This window comes from Cebus imitator, unplaced genomic scaffold (genome assembly GCF_001604975.1).
Source record: "Cebus imitator isolate Cc_AM_T3 unplaced genomic scaffold, Cebus_imitator-1.0 Scaffold410, whole genome shotgun sequence".
Classification (NCBI taxonomy): domain Eukaryota; kingdom Metazoa; phylum Chordata; class Mammalia; order Primates; family Cebidae; genus Cebus; species Cebus imitator.
Window position 1 is genome coordinate 809,883 of NW_016107725.1, and position 14,527 is coordinate 824,409.

The 14,527-nt window shown below is 47.6% G+C and overlaps 1 protein-coding gene across 6 annotated transcripts in view; it reads right to left on the reverse strand.

Moving 5' to 3' along the window:
- ARNT2 (aryl hydrocarbon receptor nuclear translocator 2) overlaps positions 1-14,527 on the reverse strand; it is a 188,331-nt gene that overhangs the window by 134,470 nt on the left and 39,334 nt on the right. For all 6 annotated transcript variants that reach the window (XM_017509188.2, XM_017509189.2, XM_037731588.1 and 3 more), the window contains exons 2-3: positions 11,291-11,405; positions 4,101-4,148 (exon numbers count right to left, since the gene is read on the reverse strand). In XM_017509188.2, the coding sequence (XP_017364677.1) occupies positions 4,101-4,148; positions 11,291-11,405 (163 nt within the window). The remainder of the gene's footprint in view (positions 1-4,100; positions 4,149-11,290; positions 11,406-14,527) is intronic.

A 14,527-nucleotide genomic window follows, 5' to 3' on the forward strand; every position in this document is an offset into this window, starting at 1 on the left:
TCCAGCCCTCTCAAGCTCTCACAAAACTACAACTATTCTTTGACCACATTGCTACTTCCCGTCTCCGGCCTCCTCCATTCTCTTCTCACTCCGGACTCCCGGCCTCCCTTCACTCCCTCTGCCGCTGGACCCACAGCTTGACCTCTCCGGCCACTCTCTCATCCTGTCCTTCCGTGGCATCTGCCCTAAGCCTCCACCGTGAGTCTGTGGAAAGCCTACATCACCTGTATCCACCCAGCTGGGTACCGCTGGAGGGAAACTGCACTTACACACGGTGATGCCACCTCACACTGGTGGTCTGCAATCTCAAATGGGGTCTAAAGGGTTTTTTTATTATTATACTTTAAGTTCTGAGGAACATGTGCAGGTCGCAGAGGATTGTTACATAGATATACACATGCCATGGTGGTTTGCTGCCTCCAACTCCCCGTCACCTACATTAGGTATTTCTTCTAATGTTGGCCCTCCCCAATCCCCCCACCCCCTGCTATCCCTCCCCTCTCCCAACAGGCCCCAGTGTGTGATGTTCCCCTCCATGCGTTCTCATTGTTCAACACCCACTTACAAGTGACAACGTGCCGTGTTTGGTTTTCTGTTCTTGTGTCTGTCTTCGGTTACTCTCCTTCCTGTGAATTCAACCCAGGGCCACCCCAAACTTCAGTCTCACACACACGAACAAACCTCTTCCCACCCATGGCACACAGCCCCATTTTCTACCTAATCAAGACAATGGAAGCCATGAGAATTAACCCCTCCAATTCTGACACACCCACCACCTTGCACTTGGCCTCACCGGCAGCTCCTCCCCCCTCCCTTCTGCCTTGGAGCATGAGTACACCCTTGGGTACACCGGGGGCTCTTCCTCGTCCTCTGGACCCATCTCTCCCCAGCCTCACTCCTGGGCCTTCCAAATCTCTGGCTATCCCCATTCTTTCCCTCCTTACATGGATGCACTCACGATCTTCTCATCCTTAATAAGTACCCCTCCCAGAGCCCCTTGCTTTTTTGTTTACATCCAAACTGCTCACAGAATTGTTCCCATGCATCTTCGAGTCCTCATCTCCCAATCAGTCCTCAGCCCACTATAGTCTGGCTTCTGTCCCCCACGTCCCTGCGACTTTGTGTGGGGGAAGGAAACTTCGAATGCAGGCAGAGCCATGTTCTGCATATCACAGCTCCCAGGGCGGCATGAATCCCCTGTGTGAGAAAGAGCTGAGGCCTTGGGATGCAGCGAAGCGGGCCTGAGAGCATTTCTGGCACTGGAAGGCAGGCTCCTGAAACGCATGTGCACGTGTGGGTGTGCACGTGTGAGTGCTTGTGTGTGCGTGCCTGAGGTCACGTGGCAGAGTGGCAGTTTCACATCTACTACTTTGTTGTATCTGAGGCCTGCTGTGATAGGCCTGCCTGTGCTAAAAGAAGAACCACCTCAAGTTGGCTGTCATTTAGGTCCTTTGTGACTATGACCATACTTCCCAAATCAAAAATTGAGACGGGAAAACTCATGATAGGCAGGACGTGTGAATTGGGAAGCCCCCTTGCGAAAAGCAGGAAAAGCTGATTGCACACACACATCAAGGGACAGAAACCATGGCACAGGACCCTGCCTAGATTCTGAGTCAACGAGCTACGGTGGGTGTTGGCTCACGAGGCAGCCTCTGTCTCTTCCAGGCCCTCACACGAAGGGGGCTTCTCTTGCCTGATTGTAAGAAGAGGAAAAGCAAACAGGAGACGCGCCAGGGTGTGCCACGCCAATTGGAAGCAGGCTCTCCACACCTCCCCTGGACGGCAGCCACAGCCACCGCACAGTGCGGGGATGAGGGTGGACTCATGGACTCAGCCGTCTCCCCAGTGCTGAGCAGCTCAGATGCAGCCACAGGCCCTTTCACTGCGGGCCCAGCAGCTGAGCCCATTGTAAGAATCAAGTGGCCTCTGTGGCGTTACGAACGGATCCCTATTAGTAAAGCATATGCCAGAAACACACCCTATCTTCTTATTTGTCACAGGGGGAACGAAATGGTTCACAGAAACATGAGTTTGAACCTTGATAGTATAAAAACAGACTCACAGACAGGCTCATGAGAGAGTTCCCCAGAGTGGAGAGCTTCTGTTTCTGAATGACCGGGCCTAATACAATGAACCCTTTGTACCCCTGCACTGTTATTTCATCACTGACACTGATCGCCAATGTCACGCAAATGCCGCTCCTCATCCCTCTTCCTCTCTATGTTCTGAGGCCCCAGGACTCATCATTTCCTGAGGTTAGCACACTGTGGAATATAATCTCCTGGGGAATTCTGACACCGAGAAATCAAAGTCATTGTTTCTTCATAAAGGGAGGCTGTGTACAGGGACAGCAAACTGGGGCAGGGAGGTATGTGCCCTTGTTTCCATTTGGGCAAGAAAGCACACCCTGCTATTAAAAGGTATCCCGAGAAACGGTGGATGTCAAAGCTGCAGTTCTGTCTGCACTGAGGGAACACAATCCATGCTTCTGTTATTGAAACTCATGTCTTGTTTTGATTAGAAACTCCAAGGTAACTGGTGACCAAAATGTTCTCCACCTCCTCTCTACTGTTTCACCTGAAGCAGAAGCTGGAAGGTGGAAGGAAAAGATCTTGGGGAGGAAAGTGTAAGGCATGATGAACGTTTACGATGGACATGGAGACTCTGGGAATCCCTGGGAAGCCACGAGACGCAGGTCCCTCTTGGACTGGTGGGAAAAGTGTGCCGAACTCACAATCGCAATGCGGTTTGTAACAGGAACCGTCACCAAAAATGACCAACATGAGGGGAGAAAACGAGGGCAGCTCAGGGGGCCCAGGACTCAACATGCAAGGGGTTCCTCCAAAAACAACTGAGGCCGTCAGCCCAAACTGTGGACCATGGATACAGGGGGAAAGCCACCGTCACCCACAGCAAGTTTTCAAGTTCATCAACAAGCAAGAATTGGGAAGGCCTGGAGGCTTGGCTGTTGGGGACGAATGTCAAGGCAGGCCCTTCCTTAGGTAAATGGGTCCAGATGTGAATTTTGCTAAGAATGAGAATGACGGAATGATCCATGCCTTCCTGTCAACACTGCCAAACTTCCTACCGTATCTTAATCAAACAAACAAACAAAAAAAGAGAGTCTGGGGCTGGGCCTGCCTTATCCTTCATGGATGTCACATACGAAACCCCGCGGGCACTTGTGATCCAGCAAACTTTCCGTGAGGTGGTCAGCACTCAGGAGGGCCCCGCGGACCCAGCTGAAGATGCTGTCGCATGGCCAGTCGGCAATACAGTTCTTAGGAGCTGGAAACCCGGTTTTCCATCCTGCATCCAAAATACAGCTGCCCTGGTTTCTCATGGTAGCAATCAAAGACTTAATCTTGACAGGTTTTTCTCAACTTGAACTCTAGGGCTTTTCAGCAAGAATGAATTCCTGTTTGCTTTATAAGCAATGAATATCAATTTTAATGGATGCCTTTTTAAAAGACATCAGACTTTTAAAAAATACTTTACAAAATACTTTTTAAAAAGCCCTCTGTCTTTTAAAAAGGAACCCTTAAAACTGACATTTATTGCTTCTAAAGCAAACAGAGTTAATGACTTGTTACTTAGCTGTTGATTTTCTATGCTAGGATGTGGTAGGGTCACTAAAAGCCAGCTGCCACTGGCCCAAATACTGTCACAGAGTAAGGGACCGGGAAGATGGCCACACTGCAGGCAATGGCTTTTTCAATGACAAAAGATGCTACATTCTTGTATCTTTCACTAAGGTGATTGTTGGCTATTGGCTTTTTTTTTTTTTTTTTTTTTTTTGCCCAGGCTGGAGTGCAACAGGGTGATCTCAGCTCATCGCAACCTCTGCCTCCCAGGTTCAAGCGATTCTTCTGCCTCAGCCTCCCGAGTAGCTGGAACTATAGGCATGCGCCACCATGTCCAGCTAATTTTGTATTTTTAGTAGAGACGGGGTTTCTCCACGTTGGTCAGGCTGGTCTCGAACTCCCAACCTCAGGTCGCCTGCCCACCTTGGCCTCCCAAAGTGCTAGGATTACACGTGTGAGCCACCATGCCTGGCCTTGGCTTCTTTAAGTCTAAGGAAAATAAAATAAACTTACCTTGAAAATTTACTGGGACCTTCACCATCTTCATCATCAAAGTCCATTCTGAAAAGTCAAGATCATCAAGTGAGTACTGATTATTAGGAAAACATTTTAATTGGTAACAGGAGCTGCTGGAACAAAATGAGCTTTATTCACTAGGACTGCTATTCATTGGTCCCAACCTTTGGCAGTGGAACAAGCAATATCTCTACACCATCATCGAACAGGTTCAAGACAGGAAGGGGCAAAATGAAAGGTCTTCAGTATAAGCACCATTAATTCTATGGCTGGGAATATTCAAGTATCAACTGGTCTTCTCCAGAAGTCCATATGCTGTTCCCTTCTTAGAACTCTTAGCAGCCAATGGATTGCTCTGGCTATGATGGAAAGGTGTATGTTCCTCATCTCCCACCATCTTTGGAAATACCCGTTCCCCTCCACATCATCTATTCCATGTTGAGACTTGTTTCTTAATATGAGCCTAAAAAGGCTCAGGGGATTGTGAAAACAAGTTTTCAGGGTGAAGGGGTCACAAGGAAAAGAGAACATACTGCTGGTTGTACTGCTTGAAAATGTGGCTGTTCTTGATGAGTCAAAGTGAAAAGGACATTTAAGGTCATTGCCCTATTAAATCCAGGAGCAAACATGGTTGTTGAGGGGGAAATGGCTGTTTGGGGCCCAAGTTACTCAAATCGGCTGTGCTGATGGAAACCCGCCAAGTAATTATTCAGAGTCATCCTTTACTGGGTCATTCAGCGTAAACATAAAACAACAAGTCTTGATAGATACTTGCTGAACTAATATCTCAAACTCTTCTCAAAAAATCATGCTTCTCTAATGGTAATTCACATGATTCCTGAACATGTTAGGGCAGAGGGGGTATTTCATTGGTGTCAAGTGTACCCACAGTCCTTGGGGAACAAAATGAAAAATGACACAGATGTCTGAGCTCTCCTGGGCATCCAGGGTGAGTGGAGCTCCTTGGAGACAATGTCTCAGAGCCCCTGCATTCCCCATCTTGTTCTCTGTAGTCCTGGCGGACTGGATGCAGCACAGCTCCCATGGAATCCAAGCAGAAGGGAGGCCAGCATGCCTGGCAGCCTGGACCGAGAAATTCCTTGCCTGAACAGTTCAGTGTCAGAATGGAGTGTGTATGAAATGACCACTGCTACAGATTCTAGAGCTGCTGGCCTCCCAGAAAGGGTAACCCCCACCCCCAGACTCTAAGGGCAGGGCTTCAGTGGCTAAATGAGTGACTTGGAGAAGGCACAGGACACCCAGGTTACCAGAAAATGGCCAGGTCACACAGGGCGAGCCATCATTGCACGGGCATACCCAGGAAGCCCCCAACAAGACAAATCATAGTCTCTAGGGGCTTTGGGGAAACTTGAGGGACCTAGGGATTGGAATCACATAAAGCAGAAAAGTATTTTCTTCTTAAAATTAGTACCTTTTGCTTTTGTTTTATGTGCAGCGTAGCCAAAGTTCTGATCTGGGCCTTATTTTGTTTGGAATGACCTGATAGAATCCCTGCTAATTTGGAATCTCTGGTTCTCAGACACAGGGCTATGCTAAGAGTACAAGAACAGAAGGAGTCACATAATTGGAAAAGAGGACAGGATGACAACAGAAATGCCTATGCACAAAGAGAACAGGAGCTGGGGAAGAAAAGCAATAAGGAAGAAAAAGTACAGTTAAAGGGCCATACAGACACCTCTAAGAGACAGACACACACATCTGCAAGGTACTTTGGAAAGCCAGGCACCACGGCAGCTTTAGAGTTGCCGATGTGGACAAGTGGGAGCTGAATGCAAGACTTTCTAAATGAATCAAAGCTATCAATATTCTGCATCACCACTAAAACATCACCCCACCTTTCCCGGAAAATTACACAGGGAAGGTAACCAGCAAAAATGCTGTAACCAAATCCACCCTGGGTTCTGCAGAGCCGCAGAACCACACTGCCACCTAGTGTTCACTATGGGGAAGAGCGAGTTTGCTGTCCACAGGCAGGTTATTTAACACCCCGTGCGTGCTGTCAAAAACATCTCAGCGCTAAGAAAAAAAAAAAATAGCAGTTTCAACATTCCAAAGAACACAAGCAAGCATTTAACAAAACCACAAGTGGGTGTGAGACATGCAGTTATCTTTAAAATTCCTTTTAGCTTAAGTTGGTATGAGTGTGATCGTCAGTATGCCTGCAAAATACAATTTCTAAGCCAGCCCTCCATCCTCAGCCTGAGTGATCTCAGGGGTGTTTAGGGTAACCAACCATCCTGTGTTGTCAGGATAGGAGAGGAGATGCCTGGGATCCAGGACTTCAGTGCTAAAAGCAGAAGAGTCCTGGGCAAACCATGATTGTTGGTCACCCTCGTTTTCACAAAGATAGTTCTGTTCTTTACCCAGCCCTTTGCGGGAGCAGACAGATGAGGAAGTGAGCCCCATGATACACAATCCCCCGTTGTCCAGGTTAGCTGTGGCTCAATCAAGCAGAGGGGATGAGAAAGGGACAGCCTTGCTCCAGACCCAGAGCCTTCTGAAGGCCTCCGGGAACCTGGGAACCAGCATTTATCAGGGAATATTAGGGACCAAGATCCTGTACCCCCCACGGGTGCATGTGTGCAGCCATCAGCTCTAGAAAGTCGGGGGTGAACCAGGAGATAAATCAGGACACAAATGACTGTTCAAGTGCTCGGGATGACTCAACCCACCTGAAAACAGTCTCACTGGCTCATCGGCAATGTGGGAAACAGTCCAACCCTGGCGGACAAAAAGGGCCTTTCAGTGCCACACCTGCGAAGATGTTGTTGCTTGGAACCCTCTCGCCGTCTCAGATTCCCTACTTGAAATAGGACTACCATCAGCTATGCCTATTTCTTGCTATAAGTCTAAGTAAATCATCCTTTGTTTTATATCTTTAATGTGTCTCTATTATACAGCAGCGTCTGGATATTAAAGGAGAGTAATCAAAATAAGACTTTTAAGTCCCATTATGTTCACTTTAATTCAGCACAGTGAACGAATGGCAGACGAGTCTTCAAAAAGTGGGCTGAAAATGCATTTTACTGTACTTTTCTGTCAATGAGCCTGAACGCCTGCCTCGAGAAACAGCCGTGATAGGCATTTCTGAACTTGCAATTAGTTAGGAGTGGGTGATGTGAAGCTCCCTAACAGTGACTGTGTAATAATAATAATGCTTCATCAAACACGAGCCACTAAAATGAAGTTATGCTCCAGTGAGATAAACGGGCTGGTCCCACAGTGACAGCAAAGGAATGACCCTGACTCAACCCAAAGCTTCTGCAACAAGCAAAGTGTCAAGGGTTGCCGGAAAATGCTCCTCCGTCAGAGCCTGAACTGACCGCCCAGACTGCAGCAACGCTAGAACATATAGAGCTCACCAAGAGAAACAGCTGCTTACGGAAATACGCCTGTAATTTGACCACATTCCAGCGGCTTCCGGGGTTACCTTAGAGGGAAGTGCTGGTCTATTGGCTATAAGTAACTTGAAAGTAGTTTTTCCTCAATGATGCTATTTTAGAAGACCAGCATCAGACTCCAAGTAAAAAGGGACTGACACATCCCTGCCCTCACTCTCTACCCTCTGTCCCCATCCAGCTAGCTGTGGGATGGGAACAAACCCTAACTAGTCACTGACACTTCCTTCTAACTGAATTAGCCTTCCCAAGGAAGCCTCCCACCCCTCACCACCCTGTCGCTGAGGTCAGGGAGGTTACTACAAACTGGCATTCCAGGTGACACTTCAGCTCATGTCTCCTACGTATGTGGAATCACTTTTGAAAGAATCTGGGGGCCGAGTGCAGTGGCTCATGCCTGTAATTCCAGCACTTTGGGAGGCCGAGACGGTTGGATCACAAGGTCAGGAATTCAAGGCCAGCCTGGCCAAGATAGTGAAAGCCTGGCTCTACTCAAAATACAAAAATTCGCAGGGCGTGATGGTGGGTGCCTGTAATCCCAGCTACTCGGGAGGCTGAGGCAGAGAACTGCTTGAACCCGGGAGGCGGAGGTGGCAGTGAGCCGAGATCTCGCCACTGCACTCCAGCCTGGGTGACAGAGTGAGACTGTTTAAAAAAAAAAACATAAAAAGAATCTGGGACTTCGGAACCTTCACCATGAGTCCCAACTGCTGGGAGAGCAGGTAGCTTGCCAAGACGCTTACTGATGAAGGCTGTTGGGGAAGTGGGGAGGAAGTTAAACCATGAAGAGCCACAGTGCTGGGCCAGGCGGGAGGCCTGGAGGATCCCAACTGTGAGACATCGGTTCTACTTGGTTTTGAAACACTAGGATGGGAAGGGGGGCTATCCTGGAAATTTGGGACACTTCCCTCCACCAGAATAATCAAGTCAGAGTGGAAGGACCCAGGCAAGGAATAGGGGTGGGGGAAGGTCCTTGCCAATGCCACTGCCCCCTTCCGCCACCCCCATTCCCCTTCTCTCTTCTTTCCCCTCTCTCTCTGAGTCTCTCCCCCACGTCCCACATTCTCAGAGGGAAGGGGGAGGTTGAAGAACACCACGACATCAGTAGGGAGGGCAGTGGGAAATGTGTGCCGTGGTGCAGGCGCAGGGGCTTTGCCATGGGGTTACCTGCGATTCCATGAGTGTGAGTGATTTCCATCAGGGTCTCCTTTGTACTTAGCTAAGTGTTTAGGCTGTGGTTGAAGGAATTGTTATCACAAGCTTTTAGAACAGCAGTGGCCTCAATCACAGAATTTCAGCAAAACATGTAAAAACGTCAGATGCAAGAATTACTATGGAAACGGCCCTGTAAAAATGGAGGTTTCTTTGCTTAGACACAGGATACATCCCTGAGCCACTGAGGCTTGGCAAGTGGAACCACAGTTTGTTTGCTCCCTCCCTCCGGCAGGGAAAAGGAACAGGGACATGGACCCCAAGAGGGAGGATGGTGGAGGACAAGCACCCTAGAGAGGTCAGGGTCACTGGTTTGCCTTCCACAGTCATGCCCTCGCCCCTGACGGGCTGTCGGCAATTGCTGCTCATCCTTCCTCGCTCATTTCTTTTCTTGATGTTTCATTTCCTTGGCTTTAAGTGGAACTCAATGCTAGGCTATGTCTCCACCTGCTCAGGATCCACATCTGCCTCCAATGCGATGCTGTGTGTGTGTGACCCAGGAAGGCAAGCACAGTGGTGGAGGGCTTCTTCAGAAATGGGACTGAGGCTGGATGCAGTGGCTCACGCCTGTAATCACAACACCTGGGGAGGCCAAAGTATGAGGAATGCTTAAGACCAGGAGTTCAAAACCAGCCTGGGCAACAGAGTGAGACCCTGTCTCTAAAAATACGATACAATAAAATAAAATAAAATGACTAGGTCCCCAGTCTAATCATAAGCTCAGGGAGCAACCACAAATCTGTGTCTGGACACCAGGCTGGATCAGAAACATGGAGGCCAGGGAGGGAAGTAGCCCCAACTCACTGCAGCCCATGTCCTGTGGGAGGGGAGGAGGAAACTCCTGGAAGCGGCTCAGAGGTGACTTCCTGGCACAGAGACGGCTCCTGGTCCTTAAGTACTAGGCTGGGCCTGAGCACCTCTGCCTGGGCTTAACCCTGGCTCAGCCCACCTCCCTCATCACAGAGTCCTGTGCTGGCCTCTTTTGGAAAAGGACTTGGACAAGCCATGGGGCTCTGTCCTCAGGGAATGCAAGTTAGAGTGGGTATAGACATTTAAAATAATTTTTAAAGTCCCGGAATCATCAAAAATCAATGAAGTTGATATGTTGACACCTCTTGTCTGCTTTTAGCAACTGCTGAGCTTAGCACCTAGTGAGCAAGAATGGCTGGTTGAAATGAGATGGCTGTATTTGCAGGAAGCCCCAGAGGCAAGCCACATCATTTATTACAGAGTTGATCTAAGGAGCTTTGCCCCAGGAACCAACACTGCTCATTAGAGCTCTGCTGGTCCCGCTATAAAGACAGTGGCAGCTGCAGATGGAGAACTGGCTGCATCAGCACCCAGCGCGTGCAAGTGAGCGTGCTGAACACAGGGAAAGCTGGCATAACCACTGAGCTTGGTTGCTGGGCTTTTTAACCCTCTCCCTAATCATAAAAATCTCAAGCCCTGCTTTAGAGACTACACGACACACAAAACAGTGTTTGTACAACCTAAAATGACAAGGCTGAATATGCTCTGGCTTTCCAGCCACACTCCATCCCAGACCCTCATGCTTCCTACTGCCTCCACCTCCGCTCCCTTTAAGAATCATACTGGACCGCCTAAAAATGGGCCCACCCCGCGGGCCTCAGGCTGTGAGAAGGGGGTCCTGCTGTAACTGGACAGCTGCATTCCCAAGAAGCCGTGTGTTAGCAGAAATTGCTTTAAAAGTACAAATTGATTCACCTTTATGAGAAACCTTGTCTATCAAATAGTAGGTTTATCAAAACAAAGGTTTTATAAGCCTTGTTTATCAAACCTTGTATATCATCAAAAATCAAACAGATTCAACAGGGGAAAGGGGCTAGGTGGTATATGGAGACTGAAATGACCCTTGTGTTTTTCCTGCAGGATTCTGGTTGGTTAGATGGTTGGTTGACTGGTTGGTTTTTCAGGCCTTGCTATAGCCACAAATATTATGCATTATGAATAGGTGCAGTTGTGGTTCCACCTGCTCAAGAGTGGTGATATTTCTGGCCCTATCAGAAAAAGTACACTTAGAACAATAGCACTTAGTATTATTACCACCTTCACTAGTAGAGCAGCATGCAATGCCAAGTGTCTGGTCTTCAGGCGCTGAGCTTTAACCAGTTCTTTTGAAAGGAATTCCTGCACACCATCCATGGAGGAGGGAAGGATGGGCAGCATCAGGGTGGAACCTTTGCAGCCCACAGGGGCTGGAGCCCAGCTCAGCAGTGCTCCCAAACTGCCTTGGAAGCTCAGGCAGGATAATGAGTGAGGCCCTCCCTTCAGATGGCCTGAGCCAGGCCCAGCAGGATCACAGAGCACATTTCTCGCCACCGGGACAAGCAAACAGAAGTCCCCAGCTGTGTGCTGAGGCCCAGAACACTTAGAAGCAAATTATGTGCATATTTAGGAATCTTGCAAAAGCTAAACAGGATGCATACTGCTGAGCTTTTATTCCACAGGAGGGGGAGAAACAATATTTTCCTAACAGGTCAAGAGCATTGCTCAACATTTATTAAGCCAATTCCTGGAAACGCTGAGGTCACTTACCCGGAACGCCGCTTTCCTCCACGGGCAGGCATGGCCCCCGCCATCCTCACCTGTCCGGTGGCCGCCATGGGGGCAACAGGCAACGTCACCGATCCAGGTATGTCTGAAGCCATTTCTGGAATTCAGCAAAGACAAGAGGTTTTGTCAATGCCGGAAAAGCCCAGTACCAGGCAAGAAAGTTGTCATGCGGTACCAGAAGGCCCACCTGCGTGGAGAGCCCGGGGACCTGCATCCACTCGGCCAGCATCAGCTATGCAGCTGGGCAAGGCTTTCCTCTTTCTCTGGAAAAGGGTATCTCTGGCAGTACTCTCAGATTTACTGATTGGAACGGTGGTTAAAAAGAATTAGCACAGCTTAGCAGCTTTCATAAGGGACTCCTGTCTCCTGGCCACCTGGAGGCAGGTAAGATGTCCAGGAATCCAGGCAGCACAGCCAAACCCCGGGGGAAAGAACCACCTGCTGGTAACCCAGATGGGACACACTCCCCGAGAGGCGATACCCTGCCGCAGCACCCACCGGTGCCCCTCCGTTGCCCTAAGTTTATGTTCAAGCAGAAAGGCTGGCTGTCACGCCTACTCTGGACTCAGAAGCCCTGAGGATCTGAGCCCTGACTGGCCCCTCCCTTCTTGATCTAGGGTGTTAAAAGCATCACTTCGGGGTATAGCGGGCCAGGCTAGGGCTTCCTGGATCTCCAGCGCTGGACCATTCCGGAATAAATATTAATTTAAAGAATAAGAAGGTCTGTCACTAAATGAGAGTAACTTTTCTGCACATCGTGGCCAAGACATTATTTCTTATAAGCCAGACACTTTTGGAAGCTCATTAAGGTCACGTTAGGCATCTCTGATTTCAAAGAAACCACACTAAGAAGTCTCTCCTTCCTACTTAACGGAGAGCTCCTAAGCTCAGGCACCCTTTACTCAGAGCATTCCATGACACGACAAATATTTCAAGAGGGCTCCGTGACTCTGTTTACTGTGCTTGAGGAGGACTTCCACAGTGTTAGCTTTTCTTAGCTCAACTTTCACCCAGGGAAAGAAGGGGAGCAGCAATCTACAAAAACATTAAAAAGATGGATCAGGATACACAAGGAATCTGGGCCCTTCTTAGTGGGGAGAGATGCCAAGGGATGCTGCCAGCACACAGTTGGTGTAGGTTACTGCTCCGTTTCCTTTCAGCAGAAACCAGGAAGTCCTGTGACAGCTGACCCACAGTTACACCCCAAAACACTGTATGTTTAATAAACACATTTGAAGCTCAACTTGAACTATCCCACTCAAAACTCTTGAAGAAGAATTTTACAATACACAATACAATTTCACAATAAACAAAATCTAATTTAGTCACTCTGCTATGTCCACAAAGCTTTGGGAATGATTACACTTTTTTGTTTCTTAAACCAAAGTACACATTAAAAAGTCCTCAAGGGGAAAAAAATCCACCTCTTAAGGGAATTCTTTCCCCTTTAGATAACTGAGTTTACGACAGCTAGACGGTATTAAAAGCAATAACCCAACAACTTTATCATCTGCCTGCTTTGATAAAACATTTATATTTTTCTGAAATGGAGGCTAAAACACAATGAGTCAATTATGTCCCCAAACTGAAGGGCAGAATCGCTGTTAGAGCAAACACAGATGACAATGAAAGTCACTACTTCCTAAAATAAGTTCCACAGAACAGCAGCCCCTTAAGATTCTCTAAGTAAAAGAGTTCTGTGGTCAAATAAGTTAAGAAAAAAGCTGTGCACTTGTGCCCTTTCTTACAGATGCCAACGTCCATAAAAACATATTGAGAAGTCCTACCTATATAAAGAAGTTTGCTTAACTTTGGTTATCCCAGCATATCATACATGCCTCTAATTGTGGAAACTTTAAAAATGTATCACCTGCTCAGCTAATGTTCTAAGGAGCACAAGTTTTGGTATTTTAACGCCATTACCTCGCTCCTGCCTTCGAGTTGAGGAAATTTCAGGCAGGACGAGACCTTATCCATTGTTGGTAAACCTGGAAAGGCTGTCATCCCTTCCTTTTCCAATCACCGGAATTTAATTTGGGGAAAATTTAAATGCCAGTAGTTTTTGCAATATAAGTTGCAAAAGTAAAGCTCCCCAAACCCTTGGCTGGTGGGGCAAAGGGTGAGGAATACTGAGAAACCCAGTCCTTTCCTCCGACAGATGTGGGGAGCAAGGCAAGGAGAGATTAGGTGACCTGCGTGGGTGCCCACAAGTGACTTTTCTTTTTCTTGTCTTATTTCATGTCTAGTTTCTTTTGTTCATGTCCCATTTCATTGGCCAGAACTTTCAGAGCAATACTGAGTAAAAATGACCTATCATGGGGTAAAAGAAAGTCACTACTTTGCAATCAAATATACCTGGTTTCAACTCACAACTCAGACGCTTCCCAGCTATGAGTGACGGGCTATGCTAGGTCAAAGTGTCAGCTGTGAAATGTTCCTAATATGTACCTTGAAGAGGCATTTTAAAAATTAAGGGCCGGGCGCGGTGGCTCACACCTGTAATCCCAGCAGTTTGGGAGGCCAAGACGGGCGGATCACCTAAGGTCGGGAGTTTGAGACCAGCCTGACCAACATGGAAAAACCCCATCTCTACTAAAAATACAAAATTAGCTAGGCATTGTGGCGCATGCCTGTAATCCCAGCTGCTCAGGAGGCTGAGGCAGGAGAATCACTTGAACCAGGAGGCAGAGGTCGCAGCGAGCCAAGATTGTGCCATTGCACTCCAGTCTGGACAACAGAGCAAAACTCCATCTAAAAAAATTTTTTTAAATAAAAATTAAAATTAAGAACAAGGTATGTAATGAGCCTAACACAGTGCTTGGGGAAAAATCACTCAAGCGACAAGAATTAAAATGATCGTGATTATGCTGATGGTAAGCAATCTTGCTTGGGCCTTGCATTTAACTGGAATGAGCTGCTGGTTTAAGACATTCTTTCTGTTGTCAAGGAATCTGCTCCTATGCCTACTTTAAAAAGTTTATTTAAGGAATGGATGCCTCATCTTATCAAATGCTATTTTTGCTAACTAAGTGTTCTGGATACTAAGTAAGCCAAACAGAAAATGCAATCGATGAGACTAAAATTGACTTTAAAGATAAAATGTTTTCTCTAATGTTGATTTTTAGAAGCTGCCCTTAATAAATTCAAACAAAAGTAAAAACAAAACAACAACAACAAAAAAACCAAGTCTCTCTCCTCTGTAATCTAGGTCCATATCTA